Source organism: Amphichorda felina (genome assembly GCF_050947745.1).
Source record: "Amphichorda felina strain 45539 chromosome Unknown scaffold_3, whole genome shotgun sequence".
Classification (NCBI taxonomy): domain Eukaryota; kingdom Fungi; phylum Ascomycota; class Sordariomycetes; order Hypocreales; family Bionectriaceae; genus Amphichorda; species Amphichorda felina.
In genome coordinates this window covers 1,920,147-1,944,939 of record NW_028145047.1, presented here as the reverse complement: position 1 = coordinate 1,944,939, position 24,793 = coordinate 1,920,147, and the positions used below count along the sequence as shown (strand labels likewise).

Here is a 24,793-nt window from a genome sequence, read left to right as displayed (position 1 = left end):
ATGGTGGCAAATTGAGCCTTCCTTGGGGAGAAAAACGAGGAGAATTGTCGAGAGAAAAAGCAAAAGGGGGAGACAAGGTTAGAGTGACTGTGGTTCAGACTGCCGGGGCTGACCGACGGCTGGTAATAATCCACGGCGCGGCCGACAACGCGACCATGTAGCCCATTAACGCGGTGTCGCGTGCCTAGCTCAAGTAGGTAACCGTTGTGGCGCCTCCAGCCACACTCTAAGGCACCAGCCACTGCCCTGTGCTTCAACGTGCAGCCAGGTAGCAGCCAGAAACCCATCGTCGCCGCAGTTCCAGGAAAAATATTAGGTACGCAAATAGCATTGCCATTTGCTGAAGCTTGTCCGCATTATTTTTTGCATGCCTCTCATCTCGAGCGATTCGCACGTGTCGCGGTCTGATGGATAGGTGGCATCACGAAGCTCCCGGGGTTTCCGTTCAACAGAGGGTGAGCGGGTGGTAGGTAATGAGAAACTCCGTGGGTAGTACCTGGAAGAAGAAAAAATGTGGGAAGAGATGAAAAGAAAGGTGGAGGAATAATAAATGAATAAATAAAGGAAGATACCTTAATACTACGCAGACGATTTCCCGCCAGCCATAAGGGGAGAGATGGAATTGATATTAGAAGTCAATATGGGAACGTGGCAGCCTTAGTCATCGGTCGACAGCTGTCCATGAAGCTGCGCGCGAAGTGGACAGCTTGTAATCCCCATTCTCGACCACCCCCGCGACATCGTCATCGACGCCTCCCACCACTCGCCTTACCTGCTCACTGCGAGGCATGAGCCATGCTCTACGCTTCTAATTTCTTTTCTTGCATATAGACATAGCCCGGCATGGCGAAGCCGGTTGTCTGGCTTCTGTGTAAGGTTCCCCTGCCCGTTGGCCCCATGCTCTATGGCTAACCAGCTCCTCATTTAGTGCTCTTGCAGGCCATTGCTGTGGTTGGCGCGAACTGGAACTTTCCCTTTGGTGACAAGAGCGGCAGAAAATCTCAGCAACATGATACTAAGCAAGGGCTTGACTTTCAAGATGCAGAACAGCAACCCGGTTCGAAACCAGTTCGCACACAGCCCCGGAAGCTTGAGACTAACCGTGGGGAAGGCGCCGAATTGTTCAACGCTGCTCTTAAAGAGCTTCGCATGGTCCCGAAACTGTCGCATCGACAAAGTGGCAAGCCATCGAGCCTTCTCTCGACAGCCTTTTACTACATACTGAAGACGATCCCGACCGGCCCTGCCACGTCTCCGTCGCATGACCAGTCGCCGACACTGAGCCGTCCCGTCGCAGAGGCTGTCGGGCTGCTGCAGGATGCGGCTTTGATGAACAACTCGGACGCCATTTTTGTGCTGGCTGAGATGACCTTCTACGGATACTACGGCCACCCTCGAAACCTCCCCGTCGCTTTCAGTCTCTACGAGGTACTCGCTTCAGTACACGCAAATGCGACGGCACAGTACATGTTGGGAGTCTTCTACTCCACTGGACTGGCTGATGTTGTGGCCCCCGACCAAGCCAAGGCCCTCCTCTACCATACGTTTGCGGCTGCCGGTGGTGATATGCGTTCGGAAATGGCCGTGGCCTATCGCCATTACGCTGGCGTTGGGGCTGTTAAGTCCTGTGACAAGGCGGTCAAACACTACAAGCGCGTGGCGGACAAAGCTATTGAATGGTATCGATCCGGGCCGCCCGGGGGTCGGACATGGGTATCGCAAGGTTGGCGCATATCTGATGAAGATGGAGGTATCTACGGAGAGGGTGCCAGTGCCTCTAGTGCTGGAATCAATGCTTTCAGACCAAACCTCAACTCGGATGCCAATGCTGCCATTGGTGACGTTATTGAGTATCTTGACCTCATGTCTCAGAAAGGCGACTACAAGGCAGCATTCAACCTCGGCAGGTTATATTATGAGGGACAGCGCGGCCTCGAACGGAACCTGGAACTCTCCAAGAAGTATTTCTTTTCTGTGGCTGCGCGATACTGGAGGCGTGATGGACGCATCGTGGACAATTATAAGCCTGGAATCGAGAAGACGGCTTGTAAAGCTGCTGCCTACATTGGCCGCTTGTATCTCCGAGGAGAGGGAGTGGCTCAGAACTTTGAAAAGGCCAGGATCTGGTTCGAACGTGGCATCACTCACGGCGACTCACTTGCGCAGTATGGTTTGGGCTTGATGCTTCTCAATGGCTATGGTGAGAAGAAGAACATTAAGAAGGCCATGGGATTGCTCAAGGCCTCGGCAGACCAGGACTTTTCTCCCGCGCAAGTCGAGATGGGCCGCCTTCACCTTGATCAGGGCAGTGCTGAGGACCTCCGCGTGGCGAATAACTACTTCGAGCTTGCTGCAAGGTTCGGGAACATTGAAGCCCATTATTACCTCGCTGAGTTGGTACACCACGGCGTGGGGCGCGAGAACCTTTGTGGAATTGCTCTTAACTATTATAAGAGTGTGGCAGAGAAAGCGGAGCCGGTGGTGTCGTCGTGGGCGGACGCAAATGAGGCTTACTTGGCCAGCGACTACGAGGGGGCCTTTCTTGGCTACCTGTTGGCGGCTGAGCAAGGGTACGAAAAAGCGCAGACAAACGTCGCGTATATATTAGACTCAGAGAGATCAAAGCTACCCCTCGTCAGCTGGGCTCGCAAGGAAATTTCCAGCAAAGAGCACCACAAGGACAGTCTTCTGGAGAATCCCCGCTTGGCGCTCATCGAGTGGACCAGGTCGTCTAAGCAGTCCAATATTGACTCGATGGTGAAGATGGGAGACTACTACTACTATGGGATTGGCACGGAACCTGATATTCAGAAGGCTGTCCAGTGCTACCTCTCTGCTTCGGATCACTCGCAGAGCGCCCAGGCACTCTTCAATCTTGGCTGGATGCACGAGAATGGCGTCGGGTTGACCCAGGACTTCCATCTTGCGAAGCGCTATTACGACCATGCCTTACTGGTCAACAAGGAAGCCTATCTCCCCGTCACACTGAGTCTGATGAAGCTCCGCATACGTAGTGCCTGGAACACCCTGACTCACGGCGACATCCACTCCATCCAGGAAGAACCCAGTAAGTGCCATGGTGTCTGGATGTTTGAGCAGAGGCTGACAAGTGATATTGCAGAAACGAGGAAAGATTGGTCCCTGTCTGAATGGATCGCCAACTTCATCCAGGAGGATGCCTACTACGTCTACGATGATGAGCCTTACGTCGATGAACTCTACGATGATACTATCGATGGCGGCGAGGGCGATTTTGAGGAAGGCGGAGTGTTGGAGAGCGTCCTTATCATCGGTATCATGACGGCGCTGGTCTTCCTCCTGTGGTGGAGGCAACGCATCCAGCAAGCCCACGCCCAACGGGAGGAGGAGAGACGGCGAGAACAGGGCTTGCCGCCGCGGCCGCTACCGCCTCAGGGCAACGGGCCGGAGGAAGGGTTTGCGCAATGGGCTGCAGGCGGCATGGGGCTGTAACATGATGTAGATGTGGGATGCTTACTTATGTATGTAGACTTGGGCGGGCGTTTGAGCGGATTGCATTTGCAGCGAAGACAAAGATCATTCTTTTATGACCTGGCGGCCCGTTGTGGCCGCCTCTATCTGGACTATTTCGCCGAGCAGGCGCTACCCATCGTATATACCAGGCGTACTTCTTTCGAGCCTTCCTTTTGAACCGCTTTCTCGGGGCTTCCTGTCGGGTCTCCCCTTCCTGTCGGGGCACCCCTTCCTTTCGGGTCGTCTTGGGGTCGTCTTGGCGTCCTCCGCCTCTTCGTGGATGCTTTTGTTTTCCCAAGCTTTACCGGGAAGATACCCTGACGGGCGAGATCATCCATCACATATACTGTATCATTTTTATCCTCGTAACACGGCTGTCACTCGAGTCACTCTAAGCTAAACCCTATCGATTCGACATACCTCTACAACAATGCCCCCACAACTCTGTGGCTTTACCGACCTCGAAACCGTGATGCCGGGCAGCTTGATCGGGCGCTCGACGCCCCCGCCCAACCTCACCACAGATCCGAGCGGAGTGAACAAAATCGTACGTTCTTATCCCTGTCGAATGGTGATGTTTCAACCCGTCGGAGAGCAGGGCTGACACGGGGAGCGGATAGTTTGGGAACCCCCTCGTGATCGGCCTCCTCTGCGGGATGGTGGTCCTGCTCCTCGCCATCTTCGCCGTCTTTTTCATATGGGCCGCCGTCATTGTGCACCGAAAGGTGAAGAAGTTCCGCATGTGGAACTCGGGAGGCTTTGTCGAGATGGACTCAGGAGCGGGAGAGACGTGGGCGCCGGGGCGGCGCCCGAATCGGCCCTCCAGGGTGGCCTCCCTTCCGGACATGTCGGAGAGACACAAGAGGGACGAGTTACCAAGGCACTCTGTGTGAGGGAACAGCAGGTCTTTCAGGGGACGAAGGATAGCTGTGGCAAACCCTAAGGACAACTCTAGCATGCATCATTATCCTCTATAGGGACAAGACTCATCATCGTGCCCATTATGCTCTTGACCCAGGACGCCAAACTCCCTTGCGTACATGTACAAGCGTTTAAATCGATGCCCTCTATGTCTTAGTCCATATCCATGGCTTCCGGGTCGTCTATTGCGACGACCTGCTCGGCACCGGGAGCAGCGGCAATTGCGTTCTGCGCAGGCATCGGATTGCCTGGCGCGACGAAGCCATCCATATCCTGCTTCTGCTTCTCGCGCAATCGGTGGCGCGTCTCGATGATGGCCTTCCTGACGCTATCCTTGTCCTCAGACACGGTGAGGGACTTGGGGTCACTGTAGAGGACCATCTGCATGCCGGCCAGCTCGCCATCGCTGCTGGCGAGGATATGGGGCGGGATGCGGCTCGCCTTGAGGTGCTTCTCAATGTCCGGCAGGAAGACGAGGCGACCGTCGTCGGCGGATTCGTCCTCCGAGGAGAGCTCGTCATCAAGGTTGTAGATGTAGACCTTGTGCTTGGAGTCGTCTAGCTGCATGGAGTCGTCTGCGCCATTGTCTACACGGGGAGGATGCGCCTGGGAGATTTCGGGCCTGGGAGCCTCGGCGCTGGGATTCCCGACGGGAACATAGAGCTTTGGGCCATCTTGCTCTGGGGGGGAGCGAGTTAGCGATCTAGGTGGTAAGGCGGAGGTGGGCGACGAGGAGGGCACGTCATTACCAAGATTGAGCAGGCTGAGGCGTTTAGAGAGGCGCTCATTATTGTCTTGAGAATCGGCTTTCCTCTTGCGGCCAGCATGGACAGGATCAGAAGACTGATTGCTGGGCGATGGGGTGGCGTTGGTGGTGGTGGAGGCGATAGTGGGCGTCTGAATCGCGGCGGCAGGAGATGAGGGAGATTGCGGCTGGGATCCGTGCAGCATCATGGTTCCGGGTTTCCCACCTCTGGGCTATGGATCAATTCAACTTTTTTCATCATCTCATCACCGGGTCATCGGGATCATCAGGCGCTGGCGCAGCGACGAGGAATCAATTCAGCCGATGTCGCTTTCGGGTCGATGAATGCATGAAAGAAGGCGGATAGGCTGGATGGGATGTTGTGGTCGCCGAGGGCAGCCTGTGGCTCGGCCAGAAGCGGGCGCTGGAGTGGGAGCTGCTGGTGGAATTCGCCTCTCTTGACTCATTCTTGTAGAACTTTCCACCTCGCACCGCCTCCGCAACCGCAACCCCAACCGCAACAACTGCAACAACTACAACAACGCCCTTCTTTTGCAGGCCAGCGATCGCGACGTTTCTCACCCCCGACATCGACCCTGCGTCCTCCCTGTCGCTCCTTTTATTCCACCGACTCTGACCCTGCGAAGAAGCCTAGCACCATGGCCGAGTCCCTTGAGTGGCCGGCGGCGCGTGTGCGCCAGACTTTCTTCGATTACTTCGCGGCGCGGGGTCACACAATCGGTAAGTTTCCAGACGCCAACATGCCCCAGCAGCCCAGCGGTCCAGCATCTCAGTTTGGCTGTGATGCCACTGTCAATTGAACCGTTGCACCGTTGATACCCTGCGATACTACCCTCATTGAAATTATTTCACAACTTCCCCCCGCTAACACCACGCGATGCAGTCCCCTCCGCCTCCGTCGTCCCTCACAATGACCCCACCTTGCTCTTCACGAATGCGGGCATGAACCAGTTCAAGCCTATTTTCCTCGGAACTGTTGGCAAGACGGATCCCATGTACGATCTCAAGCGTGCCGTCGATTCGCAAAAGGTCATCCGCGCTGGTGGCAAGCACAACGATCTCGACGATGTCGGCAAGGACAGCTACCACCACACCTTCTTCGAGATGCTGGGCAACTGGTCCTTCGGAGACTACTTCAAGGAGGGCATCATCGAGATGTCCTGGGAGCTGCTGACCAAGGTCTATGGGCTTGACCCCTCACGCCTCTACGTCACCTACTTCGAGGGTGCCCCCGAGCTCGGCCTGGAGCCCGATATCGAGGCCAAGGAGCTGTGGCAGAGGATGGGCGTCCCCGACACCCACATCCTGCCGGGAAACATGAAGGACAACTTCTGGGAGATGGGTGAGACGGGCCCTTGCGGTCCCTGCAGTGAGATTCACTACGACAAGATCGGTGGCCGTGACGCTTCCCACCTCGTCAACATGGACGACCCCATGGTCATCGAGATTTGGAACCTCGTCTTCATGCAGTATGATCGTCAGGCCGACAAGAGCCTGAAGCTCCTCCCTGCCAAGCACATTGATACCGGTCTAGGATACGAGCGACTGGTGGCTGTTCTGCAGGATACCAGCTCCAACTACGCCACCGACTGCTGGACCCCCCTTTTCGCCAAGATTCAGGAGGTGACCGGAGCCCGCCCCTATACCGACAAGTACGAGAAGGACGATGTCGACGGTATCGACATGGCCTACCGCGTGGTCGCCGACCACATCCGAACCCTTGCCTTCTCCATCGTCGATGGTGCCGTGCCCAACAACGACGGCCGCGGTTACGTCGTCCGCCGTGTCCTGCGACGTGGTGTCCGCTATGGCCGCAAGTACCTCGGCGCCGAGATTGGTACGTTTTTCTCCAGGGTCCTGCCCGCTCTTGTGGAGCAGAAGGGCGAGGAGTTCCCTGAGCTGGTTAAGAAGCAGCAGGATATCAAGGAGATTCTCGACGAGGAGGAGGAGGCTTTCGCCCGCACGCTGGATCGTGGCGAGGCCCAGTTTGAGAAGTTTGCTTCCAAGGCGGCCAAGGAGGGATCCAAGAAGCTCGATGGCGATGTCGTTTGGCGCCTTTATGACACCTTTGGCTTCCCCGTTGATCTGACCAAGTTGATGGCGGAGGAGCGTAGCCTGGATATCGATGAGGCCGAGGTTGCTGTCGCCCGCCAGAAGGCCAAGGAAGCTAGCAAGGTCGTCAAGGACTCCGTCCAGGAGTTCCCCAAGCTCGACGTCCACCTGATCGCCGAACTGGACAAGCAGCTGTCCACCCCCCGAACGGACGACGACGCCAAGTTCGTCAGGGGCGACTCCAAGGGCAAGGTTCAGCACATCTTTGACGGCAAGAAACTGGTCAAGTCCACCAATGATATCCCCGCCAATACCGCCATTGGCCTGCTGCTGGACAAGACCAACTTCTATGCCGAGTCTGGTGGTCAGGTGGCCGACACTGGCCGCCTCGTCATCGACGGCGTCACCGAGTTCAAAGTCCTGGATGTCCAGAACTACGGTGGTTACATTCTGCACAGCGGATACGTAGAGTACGGCAGCCTGTCGCAGGGCGACGAGGTCATCTGCGAGTATGAGGAGCTGCGCCGCGCCCCGATCCGCAACAACCACACCGGAACGCACGTGCTCAACCACGCCCTGCGTGAGGTTCTAGGCGACGAGATCAACCAGAAGGGCTCCCTCGTCGATCACGAGAAGCTCCGTTTCGACTTCTCTCACAAGACCGGCGTCAAGCTGGATGAGCTGCGCAAGATTGAGGATATGTCGAACGCCTACATTCGCCGCGGTGCCAAGGTCTACTCCAAGGACCTGGACCTGGACCTCGCCCGCCAGATCGAGGGCGTCCGCGCCGTCTTTGGCGAGACGTACCCCAACCCCGTACGTGTGGTGTCCATCGGCATGGATCTCGACATCATGCTCGCGGAGCCCAAGAACCCCGAGTGGCGCCAGTACAGCGTCGAGTTCTGCGGCGGCACTCACGTCGAGCACACCGGTCTGATCAAGGACCTCGTCATCGTCGAGGAGAGCGGCATTGCCAAGGGTATCCGCCGCATCATCGCCTACACTGGCGACGCCGCCCACCAGGTGCAGCGCGAGGCCACCGAGTTCTCCAAGAAGCTCGACGCCCTCCAGGCGCTGCCCATGGGCCCGGAGAAGGAGGCCCAAGTCAAGGTCGTGTCTCAGGATCTCAGCCAGCTGACCATCTCGGCGCTGACCAAGGACGAGATCAACAAGCGGTTCCAGAAGATTTCGGCCGACGTAGTCGCGGACCAGAAGAAGCGCCAGAAGGCCGAGGTTAAGACCGCCCTGGACACCGTCGTCAAGCACTTCGAGGCCAACGAGGACGCCAAGTGGTTTGTCGGCCGCCTGCCTATTGGCGCCAACGCCAAGGCTCTGGGCGAAGTTGTCAAGCACTTCCAGGGCAAGGACAAGGAGAGGTCCGTGTACATGTTTGGTGGTAGCAAGGAGGAGGGTGCCGTGGTCCACGGCGTCTACGTCGGAACAGTGAGTCTTTATCTGGCCTCTTTTATGCATATGTGAACATACTCGCTGACTTTATTTAACAGCACCTTTCTTCCCAGGGCGTCACTGCTGAGCAGTGGGCTTCGTCCGTGACGGGCGTCATTGGCGGCCGTTCCGGCGGTAAGGAGCCTTCGCGGCAGGGCCAGGGCACCAAGCCAGAAGCCATCGACGAGGGCGTCGAGACCGCCATTAAGTGGCTTGACGAGAAGCTCAAGCTGTGAAAGTCTTTTTTCTCTCTCTTTGAGAACCTTGTTTCTCTCTTATCTAGGGCTGCATGTTGCTGGAATGCGTGCGGGCTGGTGCCATGTCATGTCGGTACGAATTTGGGAGGCAGAGATTTGATTTGGTTTACAGTTGGGGAACGGGTTCCCTATGTGGTATAGGTGGGGAAGTTTACACCCAAATACGGGCACAATAGATGTTTTTCTCAAGCACACAACCATCTGGATAAGTGATGTTGAGAGCCTAGTAAGTAGGTATTATACATGGTATATACATGGTGTGACATATTTATGGACAAATGCTGCGTCCCAGCCCCATCCCACGAGGCTCAGGTGCTTTAACTTAACAGTCTATCATCATACAGTAACCAGAACGCTAGCGTTGCGGTAGTGAGACAGGAGCGGGTTCTCCCCGCTGCGCGTCTGCGTGTCCTCGACGTAGGCCCACTGCTTCATGAATTCGCCGTGCGTTGAGACGCGGCTCAGCTTGCCGGTGATGGCGCGGTAGATGGCCTCGGTGATGTTGAAGTCGGTGGGGAAGAGGATGTCAAAGTACCCCTGGTGGACCTGTGCAGGATGTCAGCAAGGTGACAGCTCAGGAGATGACAAAGAAAAAAAAAGGGGGGGCCACTGCGAGAATGGGCACTTACCAGAGGGGTCGTGACAGGGACAGTGGTCCTCTTGTACCGCGTTTGCACGACAGGAGCATTGAGACCCTTGATCGCCTGGGGCAGCGAGTGGAAATCGGAGCTGAGGAGCCGGTGGCCCGGGAAGTACTTCTCGAGGACGTCGAAGAACTGCATGAGGCGGGTGGGGATGAACTCGGGGGCCGACAGGTTAGGCGCGAAGGGGATCTTGGTAGAGAGGGATCGCAGGAGGGGGTTGGTCGGATACGGCCTGGGGTACTTGCCCCCCGTTGCAGCGTGGCGTATGCGGAAGAAGCGTGCAGCGACGGGATCCAGCTCGTGGAGGTAGAACTCGTAAAAGTCATTGTCACCGTCGATGAGCACGTGGCCCTGGAGGGGCTCCTCGGTGCTCACGTCGTAGCGGATGGCGTCGTGGGCAAAGTTGTCAAAGACCTCCATGGCCAGGAAGAAGCACGGCGAGGACACGTACTGCTTCCAGTCGAATATGGACTTGTTGATAATCTCGACCTTGTCAGCGTGGCCGCGCGACTCGGCGGTGGAGAGCAGGTGGTGCTTCTGCATCTTAGCGAGCGAGGGCGAGATTTCAATGATATTGTACTTAGTGCGGGCATAGACTTGCGGGTCGATGGCACGGATATAGTCGAGGATGTTGAGCATTAGCGTACCACGGCCGGCACCCATCTCATAGATAAGTAGGTCGTCGTAGGGGTAGGTGTGCAGGCGGTAGTTGGAGACGAGGTAGCGGGCGATGGCCTCGCCATAGTACGGGCGAAAGAGCTCGGTAGGTGTGTGCCAAAGCTGGCGCGTGGGATTGTCGCCATCCCTTTCGTCGAGCATATCCTCGAACTCCGTGTATCGCAACCCCAGTTGGGCGTTGAATTCGAGCTCGTCGCGCATCGAGCTGAAGTCGAAGGGCTCCCCCGGACTGAAGATGACGGCCTGCTTCGAGAAGTACCCATACGACGGGTTGTACAGACTGTCTGCGAAAATAATCAGCATCTAGACAAACAAAACCTCTGCCAAATCCCATGCCGCAGGCAACCCACCGTCTATGAAATCTCTCATGAGCATCTTGCACTTCTGGGGCCGCTCCCTCTTCGTCTTGAGATCCTCCACCGTCAGCTCCGGGTACTGGGCAAACTCCTGCGTGCGATCCTCGGGGAAGATGCTGTTGCGCTGCTGCCAGCGACTCTCGTTGGACTTCATGGCTCGGTCCTTGGACGCGCGAGGGCGGGCGGCGTACGAGCGGCTCTGGCCGGCGGTGCAAACACCATAGCCATGGCTGCCGTTGAGGCCCTGGTGGCGGAGGTTCTGAAGGCAGCCACGTGGTCGGTGGCGGAAGAGCTGGCGGAAGAGTTGAGCCACCTGGGGAGAGTCCATGGTGTACTCTGGGCCGCCAATGGGCTGACGGTTGTCGAGGTTTCAACGGTTGGTGTCGCTCAATCGGCGAGCCGAAGCACAAAAGCTGCAGCTGGGGTCAATTGCTGGATGGTTGATCGGCATTGGGATGTTCCGTTCCCCAGAGCGCCAGGGGATACCCCTGTCAGTTGTGTGATGACATCAATTGCCGCCAAAAAAAAAAGTGGCAAGCGTTCAACCCACCATCCCACTTTATCTCTCCTCAAACTTACCCTGCACTACTTGTGCCTCGATTGACCCTCAAACAGCCAGGGCATCAATCCAACTATGGACAGAGACCGCTGACACGCAACATGGCATTGACCGACCATCCCAAGGCCTACGGCTCTGCCGCCATCGCCGTGGCCTTCACCGCGGGCATCCTCGTCACCCTCGGTTTCAAAGACGTCTACCCCGATCTCGAGAGACGCTACCGCCGCGAACGCCGATCGCCTCCAGCCCCGAATGCCAACTCGGAGCCCTGGCGGCGCGACAGCATCTTCTGGGGCCCGCCACTCCAGCTTGAGGACCACGAGACCAACCACCCGGTCCACGGGCATGGCGACGACCTGGCCGCCGACGGCATCGAGGCCTGCATAGGCAACACTCCCCTAATCAAGATCCAATCGCTCTCCGAGGCCACGGGGCGCACTATCCTGGCCAAGGCCGAGTTCCTCAACGGCGCCGGCAACAGCCCCAAGGACCGCGTCGCGCTCAACATGATCCGCGAGGCCGAGGCCCAGGGCCTGCTGGTCCCCCACCGCGGCGACACGATATACGAGGGCACCGTCGGCAGCACGGGCATCTCGCTGGCGACGCTCGCGCGCGCCAAGGGCTACCGGGCGCACATCTGCATGCCCGACGACCAGAGCTACGAGAAGTCGGACCTGCTGCACCACCTGGGCGCCACGGTGGAGCGCGTCACGGTCGCGCCCATCACGAGCCCGGACCACTTCGTCAACCTCGCGCGCCGGAGGGCCGAGGAGCACGAGCGCGTGCACAGGGACGGCAGCAGGGGCTTCTTCGCCAACCAATTCGAGTCGACGGCCAACTGGCAGGCGCATTTCCGCACCACCGGACCCGAGATATGCGCCCAGACGGACGGGCGCGTAGATGCCTTTGTGGCGGGTGCCGGCACGGGAGGGACCATCTCGGGCGTGGCAAGGTATCTCAAGGACGGGGCCAAGCTAGACAAAGTGAAGGTGGTGCTGGCCGACCCACAGGGCAGTGGGTTGTACAACAAGGTCAAGCACGGCGTCATGTACTCGTCCACAGAGAGGGAAGGGACGCGGCGCAGGCAGCAGGTTGACTCCATCGTGGAGGGCATTGGCGTCAACCGCGTGACGCACAACTTTGAGACGGGGAGAGATCTGGTGGACGACGCAGTTAAGGTGACGGACGAGCAGGCGTGCAGGATGGCGCGGTGGCTCGTCGAGAATGACGGCATCTTCGTCGGGAGCAGCAGCTCTGTCAACTGCGTCGCTGCTGTCGTGACGGCCGCGTCTCTGCCTGCAGGGAGCCAGGTGGTCACTATCCTCTGCGACTCGGGCACGAGGCATCTCAGCAAGTTTTGGAAACGGATCAAGGACCTTGGGCTGGAAGAGGCAGAGTCTACCGACCTGTTCTCAGAGTTGGGTATTGAGAAAGCCAAAACGTAAAGAACAAGGCTTGGATAAGAAATACAGTCGTCTCAAGCGGAATCGATCTAGCTCATGTCCATCTATCGGTACAAATCAGACTGCTCTTTAGCCTGCATAGTAGGAAACGCCCTCCCCAGCTGGTCTTCTGGGCGGAGGATTGTGTAGCGAATGACGTTCCCCCGTCCCAAAATCCAAACTGTGCCTGTAGAACTCCAATGTCCCCGTTGACACCCCCTGTGAACCAGTGTCCGCCCTGTACCACGGAAGTAGAAAATAAACGCCGTCACCAAATCCTCACGAAAACTAATAGAGATTCAAGTCAGTGTACAGCCACAGGTGCCACCCCAGAGGGGACGGGGTGTCTTCGTTGTCAACTCACCTTCCAGCGCTTTCCGCAGTTCATGCACTCGCAGAACGTCGTCATCGGTTCATCGGCACTCCGCGTCTGAGCCTGCGTGTAGCTGACCATCTTCTTCTTACACCGTCCGCACTCGAGGCTGTCGCTGATGCTCTTCTGGCCCATGGGTACCTGCGCCTTCTTCATGTTCTCCTTCTCGAGCTCCTCCTCCTCGCGACGGCGGTCCTCGCTCTTGAGCTCCTCGTCCGTCATGATGACAAATTTTTCGGGTGTGATCTTGCCCGACAGGATGTTGACACCGAGCTCCCGGTTGGACTTGTTCTTGAGGTTGGAAAACAGGGAGCGAATCTTCTTCTTGTACTCCGGGGTTTCGCCCTTGTACTGCGTGAAGGCAGCCTGCTCGACGGCGACAGCCATGGCGATGACGTCGGACGACGACTCGGTGGAGCGGTAGGCGAGACCATTGTAGATGAGGCCAGTGCACTGGTTCCGGGTGTTGGAGTCGGTGCGCTTGATGTCCACGCCGTCGGCATCAAACTTGCGCTTCTCGGGGTCGCCCCCGAACTTCTTCTTGGAGCCGGCCGCCGACGACGACGCCGGCAGTGCTGCGGGGGCCACGGCCGGTGATGGGGAGCTCATCTTGGAGCCCTTGGCCTTCTTCTCCTGCTCTACAAGCTTCTTCCACTTGGAGACGAGCTCCGATGCTGCTCGGGCAATCTCCTTATTCGCATTCGACCTAAGCTTTCCGACAAAGACACCTGCGCGCGTTGTCTATACCGGAGGAGAAGAAAGGACAGGTCAGCCAAAGCCCTTGGAAGTTGTATATATATAGCCCATCGCAACCACCAAGGCAGCGACGCTGTGATTCACTACAGGAGCAAACATGTGCGACTCGTAACACCCGGTGAGCGCATCATAGGACACTTGCACGATCGCTTCGGCTGACTGTGGCAGGGGGGCGGCGGGAATGCGAGAAGGGGGGGCCAGGATCACAGGACAAACGCACCCGCAGCATCTCCTCGGTGGGGGAGGCATCTTTCTTCAGGGTCTCGAGCAGCTTAAGAGCCGTCTCAGGGGGCTCGTTGGCGTGGATGCACTTTGTGAGCGCCTTGACGTTGGCTTCGAGCTCACGCTGATCCATCATGATGGGCGACAGCAACGCGGGGGAGGGGAAGAGTGTCGGAGGGGAGATCGCGGATTTCGTTCTGTCGCAGTCGCGAAAGTCGATCTACCAACACTGCCCTGTCCCAACCAAGTTACCAGCGGTTGCGGCATGGCACGTGAGGGCCCAGCAGATAGCCGAAGTTCTCCCGACCACATATCGTGGTGCACATTGTCTAAGTCTCGAGTCACATTCTGCATCTATCCGTAGCCGTGTGTACTACTAATACGTTGTCTTCTGTTATCGATTTATCACTTCCATCTGAAAAGTCTCTACAATCACGTGGCAGGAGTTCTCTAGGTTTCTTTTCAAAAGTTTACTGGAGGACGTACTCTCCCATAGGTATCCAAGGCCGAAGAACTATAGCATGTAAAGACGGGTTTCACTCCAACGCGCGCTGGTTCTCGAGAGGGAACAATGCATTTCTGTGATAATCCCGTGTTCAGGTAAGTATATAGTGGTAGGTCTTCCCAAAAAGCCCCGTGTTCTAGGACCAGCAAGTGGGCGCTCCTGGCCTGAATCTGTACCTACTCTGGACACTATAGACCACAGACCATGCATGACCTTGCTTCCGTTGCGCATAGCCAGGTACTCGTACATCAAATGGGTCTGGGCCAGGGTATCCAGCGGGTTGAGAGATTTCGAATGGTACGGAAAGTCTCCCGGAAAGATCTCTCCTCGATTTTGGGCCCACTGCTCATCCCGCTGCTCCTCCCGCTGCTCCTCGCTTCCAAGTCAACCTCTGGCACAGCCTTTTGCCCATCTGGTGTATCTGCCCCAGGGACCACCAATTCCTTGACCACTATGTCCTCGACGCCGCACTCGTTGATATCATCATCCATCGCCTGATCGCCAATCATCTTGGGGTTGAGTGCCCTCGATCCTTTCGGGATAAAGGTCGCTGCGAATACCACCACACTGATGACGCTGAACTGAGCTCCCAGCGCCCATATCAGTCGTGTATGAATGGCCCTGCCCTGTGGGACATTGTCCAGGTAACTTCCAAACATGGAACTCAAAGTGGCAAACGCCACAATCTGGAGGCAGTACATGAAGCATACGACGGCGCTCAGTGAGGATATGTGTGGCGATGTTGATTCCAGCCGCGTCAGAGATGCCTGAATGTACGCAGTGACCGAGACCTCGTTCGCTGCCCATGCGAACGACATTGGTATCAAAAGAGATCCTGCAACCAGCGCTGATCTCACATTCTGAGCATCGGGGACCCAAAAAGGGAAGAACCACACTAGGTTGAGCAGAAACGAATCGATCCGCAGCCAGAATATTGGTGTTCTGAATTTGTTGGGCCAGCAGAAGATTATTAGAGCTCCCAGAAGGTCGCCAATACTGGACCCTGATACGATGATCAGTGAAAGCTCGGAGTGGGCCAGGACTCTTTTTGCAATCATAGGGACAATGCAGGTATCAAAGTATCGATGAGCATACGATCCGAGGCCGTAACCAGGAATAAGCCAGATGAAGTTGCGAGAGCTAAACAGGATCCTGGCTCCGACAGCGAAACTCTCCCCGAACAGCCAGAAAGCACGGCCAACAGCTACCAGGGCCTTGAAATTCTTTGAGCGCCTCCCGTAGTCATGGCGTTTGACGAGCCGGAACCCCGTGTTTGACATATGGAAGAACAGGAAGGCGGCCACTGAGAAGCAAACTGGGGTGAGGATGAATGCGCGATTGTGGCCGAACTTGGGTATAAGGACGAGACCGGTGGTAAGCGAGCCAGAAGCGGCTGCAAAGGCGAAGAAGATGTGGATCTGGGCCAAGAAAGCGATGTCAGCGACAGGGACAAGAGTAATATAGGGGTGAAAGGGCTTTTACTAACCATGGAATCCAACTTTTGCAGCTTTTTGACGTTCCCTCCAACAATGTCCCGGGGAATGATGGAACGGACCAGGTCGATAATTCCGTTGCTGAGGCCACAAATAGCGAAAAAGGGGAACATAAAATTGGGATTGGAATCCCCGTAATAGTCGAAGGTTGATCTTTCGTCGTCGGTTCGTGTCTTGAACCTCCCGCCCATGATGGCATCGACGGCCAGCAGCATGGAAATCGACAGTGCTAGAGCGATGGTGGCACAGCAGAGGACGTCTCTGGACGCGAACTTCCGGAGTAGGGGACCAACCAGGATGGAGCCAAGGCATCGCATACCCAGGTTTAGACCCTGTAGGATGCCGATTCGCTCAAACGTCCCTCCTCCTCCGCCGGCATCGAAGCGCTTGGTGGCGTAGCCAACGACGGACCCGATGAAGGCCTCGGATCCGAACTTGAATAGCATAACGCCGATGATGTAGAGGAGCATATCGCGACGTTCGCTACGTGTGAAGCCCTGGAGCGGGGTTGGGAATTTCTCGAACCAAGGCATGGTGATAGTAATAATGATATGGCGGTTAGGAGGATTCGGGTCGATGTTGATGTTTAACTCAAGATGTTTCCAACTCATTCGGTCAACGAGGTTTTCATGGGAAACAGTGTTGTGCCAAGGCACCGCCAGGAGCTCCTGACAAACTCGAGTGAAATGGGCGAGTAAAGGTATAAGAATCACGCGAGGAGGCAAGCACGAGCTAGAGGTTGCTTGATAAGAGGCCAGGCAAAAGGGAAGGCAGATGTGTAAGAGGGCCATGTCGGTAAGGTGGCTTCCCATCGGCGAGAGATCTGATTGACGCCTGAGTTGAAGGACTGGCATCAAGATGATGCTCCTTAAGATGCCTTCGTTCGCTTCCCTTTGCCGCGCCCCTTGTTATTCACATGAACAGCCTCCTCTTCCACCTCCAGGTCCACTACTTCCTCGTCATTTTCGACCGTGTTCCTCCGCGTAGTTCTCTTGCGCTTGGTAGAAGCGTTGCCGTTGGAACCGCTCGGTACTCCAGACACATTCGACCGCAGCTTGTCCACAGCCGCGAGCATTCGCTTACTCCCCTGAGCTCGCTGCCGCGGGGCAAAGGCTTCCTTTGCACCTGCGCCCACGCTTCCACCAAAGAACCTGGTGATGTTGCTCTGGGTTCCTTCGACATCGCGCTTGTTCATATCCTTGATGACAGGAACTAATACCTCATCGGTCCGTTCCTTGCTCCACCCAATTGTCGCCATGAGGAACTGTCGCAACCCTTCCACGTCGGGCACACCCCACTGGAAGGTCTCTGTGCTGTCGTCGACCTCTGGGTGTAGATAGGCATCGTAGACTGCTGAGCTTGGAAAGCCGGTCGGCAGGAACAGTTTTGTTGCCTGGGACTTGCGGAACTTTCTACGGAAAGGTGAAGAAGCGTCGGCCTCTTTGGGTCGCGTCTGCGACTGGACGGCCAACCACCATTCGCGGAAATTCTCGAGTCCGGACTTACCAGGAAACTCTGAGAGAATCTCGACGGCTGTGACGGGACCAACACCCTGAAGACCCTCTGTGTAATCAGATCCCAGCAGTTGGGCCAATGATATCAGTTGCTCCCGCGACAGCGAAAGTTCCTTCTCTAGATCTGAGGCAAGATAACACTCGACAAACTTGTTGGTGTTGAACATGTTCTTGTAGACGCGGGTGCCGCCAAAGAGGAATGTGTCAGAATCGTCCGTCACAATGCCATCCACCAGCCCAAGCTTGACTAACTCGGCGCACTGGGCTTCAGCTTCCATTGGGGCAGTGATGTAAGGAATTCCAAAGAGCCGCAGAAGGGCCTGGCATTCGGTTACCATGACTTGCGTTACCTCATCCGCGTCACGCCGGTCCTTTTGTTGCTGATTGCGAAGTTGCCGGAGTTCCCTTTCATAGTCTTCCTTGTTCTGTTGAGCGGACTTCTTGTTCAGCTCGCTGGCAAAACGAGCATGCTCCTCGGCCTCCTCTGCCAGAGACGCTAGAAGTTCTTCATCACCCGGGTCACTGAACTCATCATACTCCACATCACCGAATAGGTCATCGTCATCGGCGCCAGGCGCAGCCCCTAATTTTTGCGTTTCGGAGTCCGGGACGGGCAAAGAATTCCCTCCATCTAGACTCGGCGTATTGTCCTCTAATACGAGCGTCGCCACTGGAGGCACGTCCTCAAATTCCACTTCAGGCTCGTTTGAACCTCTCCGGCTACCCATCGTGGAGGCTTTACCGCCATTTTCACTCTCGGGAGCTTGGACGTCTTCAAATTCTGGCTCCGGAGACTCTGAAGGCTGCTGCTTTGGTATCGCAGCGTCGACAGCTCCATCCACTGTGTCGTATATTGAGATATTCTCGGCCTGTGGAGGAGGTGTCTCCCCTTGTTCCTTTCTAGCCATATTACCGTCTGCTGGGCCCGAGGCTTCCAGTTTCGTGATGTCGATTCTAGTCTCGGGATGCTTTTGAGGAGAACCCCGGTGTGGCGAAGGTGGCTTTTCGATCACCTCAACATCACTGTCACCGTCTGAGGACTCAATTTCGATCATCTCGTGACGCATTTCACGCCTTCGAATCCTCTCTTCCTCTTCGGCCTCTGCGCGGTCCTCAGCATTGATGCTTCTTTCGAGGTCTTGCTGCTTCCTCAACGAATCTCTAATGTCTGATTGGTCGACGAGCCACGGAGGTAAAGGCGCTGGACCATCATCTTCTGGTTTCTCAAACCCTCCTGCCATGTCATCTTCGTCTTCCTTCTCTTGGAAGCCTTGATGCTGATTTCCCTTCGGCTCTTCACTCTGCTTTAGTGTCTCTTTCTGCAGTGTTGTTTGTGCGAAGAGAGACGACCGCCAGTCGAGTTTGGGAAAAGGGAGGGGACCGTCAAACGGATTCTTCTTGTTTTCGAGGATGGGTTTCGGCTGTTGCGGTCTCTGTTTACGGGACTTGGCTAAAACAGCCTGCATATCTTCGTCGCTATCGCTGTCGTTTTCAGCTGCAGGGCCTTTCCCTACCTTCTCTACTCTCTTTGGAACGGCGGCGTTGGCGCGATTGTTCACAACGTGAGCAATCATTGAGCCGGTGCTCCCCAGGATAGGCCTTGCAGCCGCCGCTGATTTCTGAGCCCATTCCGGCGCAGCCGTGGACTCTTCCTCAGTTTTCTCCTCGGATTCTGATCGACCGACTCCATGTTGACTCTGGAGCGACAGCGCAATTGCTCTACTAAGATCATCTTCCTCCTCAGGATGAATTCGTTCAGGTTCTGGTCCCTCAAGTAGCTGGTTAGGATCGACAGTGTTTCCCTCAACGAAGAGGGACCCTTCTCCATCCCCGAATAGATCTTCTCTCTGGTCTTCGTAGAACTGTTGCCTTCGAGCCGCGATATCCCGAGTCGCCTGGAAGTCGTCGTGGGAAGAATGCGTGGGTTTTGGCAGGCGATTCACGCCCTCAATTGGTACATCCTCGAAATCGTCTTCATCTTCCTCCTCCTCTTCAGCATCCTTGGACTGATACTGAATCTGGATAGCATCCACATCGATTGGCCTGTGAGCCTCTCCTATATCCTTCTCCTTGCTCACGACACCTAGCGCCCAACCACCTTCTGCGCCCTCATTTTTGACAAGAATATACTCTCGGTCCTTTTCACCTGCGACGCGAGCGTTGACGGCGAGCGTAAGGTCCGTGCCTGTCATACCCACCTCATGCATGAGGCGCTGTGTCAGGTGATTCCTCTCCCTGACTCTCTCAATTTGGAACTTTGAGAAGGCCATGCGATCGGGAAACATGTCATCCAACTGTTCTTTGCTCAGGCCCATACGCAACCGGCTCCGCAAGCGCGCTGCGTTGAGAATGTTGTACCTATCGGGAGGCGGCAGACTCTTAAAGAAATCACCATCGAAGTCAATCTTGCTGAAGTCGTACAGGTTGACGTCCTCGCCATTGTTGAATTGCCTGGCATACTCCTCCAGCTCCTCGACACTCATTATCCTAGGGTCTTCAGGCCTGCCCATGGCTGCAATACCGCCCTCGAGTTCCGGGAGATGGTACTGGTCCTGCTTGTGGAACTTTCGCGACTGCTGTCTCTCCTTCTGCGACATGCCTAGCTCGCCTGCGTAGACGATATTGTTCATATCCGGGAGCTCTTCTTGTTGGGCTGCCTCCTCCATCGCGGAGATATCCTGGTGGCGCTCCCGTTTGCGCTTCTCCTCCTCCTCTTCGGCGATCCTCTGCATCTGCACAGCAAGCAGCTTGCCCGCTGTCTTGACGGCATCTTCCCTCCTCCCCTCACGCCTTCGGTGGCGGGCCTGGATGGTCGCTCTCTTTAGAGCCGGGGCACCCCCGTCGAAGACAAAGACGGGCTGGATGCCGAACCAGAGGAGCTTGCAGATGCGGCGGAAGAATCCCACGACATGCGAGTTGCGCAGCGCGTTGCCCTCCTTGTCACGCACGGCCTTGAGGAACTGGTAGATCCAAATGGAAGCATCGACGGCCAGGCGCTTCCGGTTGAGGGTGGCCAGGTTGGTCGGGCGCGCACATGGCTGGACGACCGTCCACAGTCCGTTCACGCCCATGGTGGATACTTAGCTCGAGTGAGTCGAGAGAACTAGAGGTTCACGGGAGCGCAAGGCAGGACAAGAGTTGGCGAAGGCTTGGGCCCTGTTCATCAAGAAATAAGCAATCGCATGGTAGCAGGTTGTCCCGTGACGAGACAGGGTAGACTCAAGATCTCAACAATGAGATTATGCGACGCGAGAATGAATGGTGGTATGAGTTTAGATGGAATTCACGATGTCCAAGAGCTGACGATCGTGAAGATACAGTGACATCGTCATGCCCCACCGCTGACAGATCATTGGCCCACCGAAAACAGCACGGAATTCTTATGACAGCCCACCTCATTGACTCGGGGTCTCTGACTGTGCTCGTAGTCCGTACTCGTACAACCAACCTTGTTTGCTCGAGCATTTCCATGCCAGGCCCGGCATCGCAATGGACCAGGATGAGGCCCGCCAGTATCTTGCCACGCTCCTGAACAAGTACATGCGTATCTTCACAACAGACGGGCGCATGTTCCGTGGCGCCTTCAAATGCACTGACCCAGTACGCAACGCCCTCCGTCTTCCGTCCCATTGGTGACATCCGCTGACTTTTCATGGTATTGATTGCAGGACACCAACGTCGTACTGTCACAGACCTACGAGTATCGCCAGCCCTCGGCGAGGCAGCGCGCGGATGCGGCAGTAGATGCGGCAGTAGAGAAGGCGACGGGCGGGTCGGTCACACTGGACATGACCTCGCGCTATCTCGGTCTCGTGGTTGTTCCAGGGCACCACATTGTCAAAATGGAGGTGGAACAATTTGTTAGCCAGATGAGAAATACATCGGCAATTGTGTAAACATCAAGTGACCAAGGATCTCTTCCAGCGATACCTACTTGCTACATCTCTCATGGCTCAAGATTGTCTAAAGCCACACATGAGCAACGGGCTTTCTCAGCTCGTGACAAGACACTTAAGTACAAAGCCGTACTGCGCCATTGATATTAAAGAATAAGTATACAGAAGTCAAGCCATCGTATTACCAGCGTGAACCGTAACCAAAAGAGTCCTCGAGCACCTGTCAACTCCTCCTCAAACCCCTGATATTTTCTGCGACCTAACCTGTCCATATGTATTACCTCCACGCAATTTCAACCGTTCTGTCGGGATTCTCTTTCACTCTTTCACACGGTGCTTTCCTCGTTCATTAGGCGGCAATGGCCTCCTGAGTACGGCCGCGATGCTCCCCGTTCATACCACCGTCGCTGTCCAGCACTGAGTGGTGCTGGTCGTCTTCTTCCTCATCGCTGTCACGCTCCTCCCGTGCAACCCACGAGCTACCGTCGTGGATAGGAGCGTCCTGAGCGGAGAGATCATGACCCTCGTTACGAGCCTGGATGATGGATCGCCGCCGCTGCGACAGGTTGCGAGAGCGAGTAGACAGCTTGGACGAGACGGCGGCGTTGGAGCTCACCCAGTTGGTGAGAGCATCCTCACAATCCTGGATAATGGCCTTGCTGGCCTCGTAGCCGTCATACGCGGCGCGGGTCTCGCCGGGAGTAACGGGAGTGTCATCAATGAGCTCAAGAAGGTGCTTTCCATAGCCGGCAATGATGGCGACCTTCTCACAGTGCTCCCGCAGAGCGTCAAACTGGTAGCTGTACGCAGCCTTGATCTTCTCACGGGTAATGTTGGACAGCTGCGCCTCGGCAACCAGAGACTCAGCTTCGGCACGGACGAGTTCCTGCTCGAGAACGACAATCTTTGGGGAGTTGGGCTCCTTGTACTTGAGCTGAGCGATCTGGTCGGTGATTCTCTGCTTGCCTAGAGACAAAGTCAGCGCAGCCACGAAACGAGGTTTTTTTTGGGGGGGGGGGGGGGGGGTTGGGTGTTGGCGTTACTTACGATCACGGCTAGGCTGAACAGAGGCCTCAATGTTGCGGATACTCTTGACAGTGACACGGTACTGATCGTACCGGTCGACGTACTGGTCCTCGAGTTCGCCAATCTCGTAGAGAAGGACGCCTAGCTTATCCGTGACGTCCGAGACATCCTCGTCGCCGGGTTCACCCCAGATGGAGAGTTGTTGCTGGCAACACATGAGCGCTTACATTCCGGTAGCAGACGAGTCCTCAACTTACGGCAACCTCCATGCGCTCCTTGGCGACCATTTCCATGCTCCTCATGACGTTTTTCTCCATCTTGACGAGCTGCGACAGCTTCTTGGCCAAGTCGGGCCCGAAGGCACCTCCAGCGTTGCGGCGCAGAGCATGACCTGCGTGCCAAGTCAGCGTCGGTCTCTAGCGGACGGCAGTGCGCGGCATATTCTTCGATCGGTCGGGCGCAGTTGGTGGGAGATGCTGAGGAAGACCAAGACGGGGGATCGGTACTCACCCAGGCTTCCTTTGCCAAAGATCCGTCCGGTCTTGGTGGAGGAAGGAGGAGGCGGGGGGTTCTGCGACCACGTCAGCAATCAGCTCACAACAGGCACGGCAAGAGGGAGCGAAAGGTTCGCGCACCTGCAGCTGGGACGCAGTAGGCGCCCGAGACTGGCGCATAGAGTAGGTGCGATGCATCGTAGCGGTGGCAGTTGTCGTCTGCGGCGGGGAAGCAAGAGAAGAGATCGACGTGGGAGCGCTATTGTAGTGGATATGTAGGTAACAGCCAAGGACGGGTAGATAGGGGCCGTAGGGCAGAGTGCAGATCTGGGCAATTGGACGATCTGGGATGGCGGCGGGGAGGGATGCTAAGGTCGGGGTTTGGGATGGGGGAATTGGGATTTATGGGTGTCTGACCACCATGACGAGGTGTTGATGCGGCGACGGCAACGGGGGACACATGCAGCAATGGACAGCTGCTGTTGCTGCAGAGTCGCAGCCTTCGGAGGGCCCTTAGAGTCCTGGGGCCCCGGGAGGATCTTCTGGCACAGGTCGCCTACGTCATCCTCCGCCGTGAGAGCCCAAGTGGGCTGGGGCCTGTGGCAGTTGTGTCACCTTTCTAACTGGCACGGACACGCTGGTACGCAACCACGCACGCTAAAAGTAAATCATGGAGACGTAGCTCTGCTTAGCTCTTCCTAGCTCCGACTACGAGATGAGAGTAACCTCAAGCCAATCGTCGCAATCGAACATTTGCGACTCCGAGTTTAGGACAGTGGCTGGGTAATCTTCCGGAGCATCCGAATCCTGCGCACTCTGCAGGGGGGTATTCTCTGTTATTTGCGGCTCTCCAACTGTCGTCTCTGTCCTCTTCGTCTATCCGCAAGAAGGTACCGTGGCTGCCGTCACCGTTGGGCAGGCCGCCAGTCTAAACTGAATCTCCGCAATGTCGCAGAGCTCAAGTGATTCAGTCGGTCAAAAAAAAAGTCTCCACGAAACAGGGGCGGTCCCTCCCACGCGCTAAGGCACGCAGCCGTGTGGACACGCCTGGACGGCAGACCAGCGATGGACTGCATCGGCCATCGTCTTCAAATCAGATACTATAACGCCATCCTGAATCCGGCCAGTGCTGCACGAAGCTTGGAGCTATCTAGTGCTAGTGGTCGCCCTGATCGTGAATGACGACAAGTCGGACGGAATAAGTAACGCGTTCGAGTCTTTTTGCGCCCGTGCTCACTTCCACCATCGGTATCATTTGTGCGCACGATGCTTCCTGACTGATAAAATGATTCTTCGATGCATGATTGAGAGAGGTAGTCAAACTCTGCAGCTGCACTGCCGAGAACAGGGGAGGTCGAATTCCAACCCCTGGAGACACTGGGTATTATGCTCCTCTCCGGTATGCTACGCGGCGCTGTCAATTGCGACAGGAGCACTTTGTAACTTTGCAAGGAATTGTTCTGCTTAGGGGAGGTATGGCATGTCGTTTGATCATCTCAAATACGCGTCTGCTCCTGATACTAGTATGATCATCCTACGGATAAATGTTTGCTCAATATTATTAATAGTACGGATACGTATCCGTACCTAGCGAGCAAACTGCCAAAGCTCTTGGAATTGTAGAGAACTTACGTAAGCTTGGCTGACCTGCTACTCAGCCAATCAAAGATCTCATAGATCATTCGGGCAAGGGGAGGAAAACAATGGGAAAGAGCCCCCGGATTCTGATTTCTTGACTGCGCGAACATCAGCGTTGCTTTCTCTGTCTCTTCTCACCAGCCCTCTCATTCACCCATGTTCTTCCGGTGGCAGCACATTCACTGAAACGACATCACGTAGCGATTCTTTTCATTGACGAGCACGTACGTGCTAGTGCCAATTTGTCCGCATCAATTCTAACT

General features: G+C 56.1%; 10 protein-coding genes across 10 annotated transcripts; 4 read left to right on the top strand and 6 right to left on the bottom strand.

Moving 5' to 3' along the window:
• Positions 1-843: 843 nt before the first annotated feature.
• On the top strand, positions 844-3,471 carry HRD3 (ubiquitin ligase complex subunit HRD3; the record flags this gene model as incomplete). Its single annotated transcript, XM_083192764.1, has 2 exons — positions 844-871; positions 929-3,471. 2 exons carry the CDS (start codon positions 844-846, stop codon positions 3,469-3,471), a joined length of 2,571 nt encoding a protein of 856 aa, XP_083051821.1.
• A 1,095-nt stretch (positions 3,472-4,566) lies between these two features.
• On the bottom strand, positions 4,567-5,367 carry ACO1O0_003309 (uncharacterized protein; the record flags this gene model as incomplete). Its single annotated transcript, XM_083192763.1, has 1 exon — positions 4,567-5,367. The coding sequence occupies one exon, from the start codon at positions 5,365-5,367 to the stop codon at positions 4,567-4,569; it is 801 nt and encodes a 266-aa protein (XP_083051820.1).
• Positions 5,368-5,817: 450 nt separating this feature from the next.
• Positions 5,818-8,913, top strand: ALA1 (alanine--tRNA ligase; the record flags this gene model as incomplete). Its single annotated transcript, XM_083192762.1, has 3 exons — positions 5,818-5,899; positions 6,063-8,674; positions 8,737-8,913. 3 exons carry the CDS (start codon positions 5,818-5,820, stop codon positions 8,911-8,913), a joined length of 2,871 nt encoding a protein of 956 aa, XP_083051819.1.
• Positions 8,914-9,270: 357 nt separating this feature from the next.
• ACO1O0_003307 (type II protein arginine methyltransferase) lies at positions 9,271-10,940 on the bottom strand (the record flags this gene model as incomplete). Its single annotated transcript, XM_083192761.1, has 3 exons — positions 9,271-9,480; positions 9,564-10,540; positions 10,607-10,940. 3 exons carry the CDS (start codon positions 10,938-10,940, stop codon positions 9,271-9,273), a joined length of 1,521 nt encoding a protein of 506 aa, XP_083051818.1.
• A 332-nt stretch (positions 10,941-11,272) lies between these two features.
• cys12 (tryptophan synthase beta subunit-like PLP-dependent enzyme) lies at positions 11,273-12,616 on the top strand (the record flags this gene model as incomplete). Its single annotated transcript, XM_083192760.1, has 1 exon — positions 11,273-12,616. One exon carries the CDS (start codon positions 11,273-11,275, stop codon positions 12,614-12,616), a length of 1,344 nt encoding a protein of 447 aa, XP_083051817.1.
• A 47-nt stretch (positions 12,617-12,663) lies between these two features.
• Positions 12,664-14,100, bottom strand: tfs1 (transcription elongation factor DST1; the record flags this gene model as incomplete). The annotated part of the gene is made up of 3 exons (XM_083192759.1): positions 12,664-12,678; positions 12,978-13,727; positions 13,963-14,100. The coding sequence occupies 3 exons, from the start codon at positions 14,098-14,100 to the stop codon at positions 12,664-12,666; spliced, it is 903 nt and encodes a 300-aa protein (XP_083051816.1).
• A 617-nt stretch (positions 14,101-14,717) lies between these two features.
• Positions 14,718-16,495, bottom strand: ACO1O0_003304 (uncharacterized protein; the record flags this gene model as incomplete). The annotated part of the gene is made up of 3 exons (XM_083192758.1): positions 14,718-15,887; positions 15,956-16,445; positions 16,488-16,495. 3 exons carry the CDS (start codon positions 16,493-16,495, stop codon positions 14,718-14,720), a joined length of 1,668 nt encoding a protein of 555 aa, XP_083051815.1.
• A 335-nt stretch (positions 16,496-16,830) lies between these two features.
• Positions 16,831-20,547, bottom strand: RAD2 (ssDNA endodeoxyribonuclease RAD2; the record flags this gene model as incomplete). Its single annotated transcript, XM_083192757.1, has 1 exon — positions 16,831-20,547. One exon carries the CDS (start codon positions 20,545-20,547, stop codon positions 16,831-16,833), a length of 3,717 nt encoding a protein of 1,238 aa, XP_083051814.1.
• A 418-nt stretch (positions 20,548-20,965) lies between these two features.
• Positions 20,966-21,372, top strand: ACO1O0_003302 (LSM domain-containing protein; the record flags this gene model as incomplete). Its single annotated transcript, XM_083192756.1, has 2 exons — positions 20,966-21,076; positions 21,145-21,372. The coding sequence occupies 2 exons, from the start codon at positions 20,966-20,968 to the stop codon at positions 21,370-21,372; spliced, it is 339 nt and encodes a 112-aa protein (XP_083051813.1).
• Positions 21,373-21,721: 349 nt separating this feature from the next.
• On the bottom strand, positions 21,722-23,090 carry LSP1 (Eisosome component PIL1-domain-containing protein; the record flags this gene model as incomplete). The annotated part of the gene is made up of 5 exons (XM_083192755.1): positions 21,722-22,338; positions 22,420-22,603; positions 22,656-22,789; positions 22,909-22,969; positions 23,034-23,090. The coding sequence occupies 5 exons, from the start codon at positions 23,088-23,090 to the stop codon at positions 21,722-21,724; spliced, it is 1,053 nt and encodes a 350-aa protein (XP_083051812.1).
• Between the last annotated feature and the right edge of the window lie 1,703 nt (positions 23,091-24,793).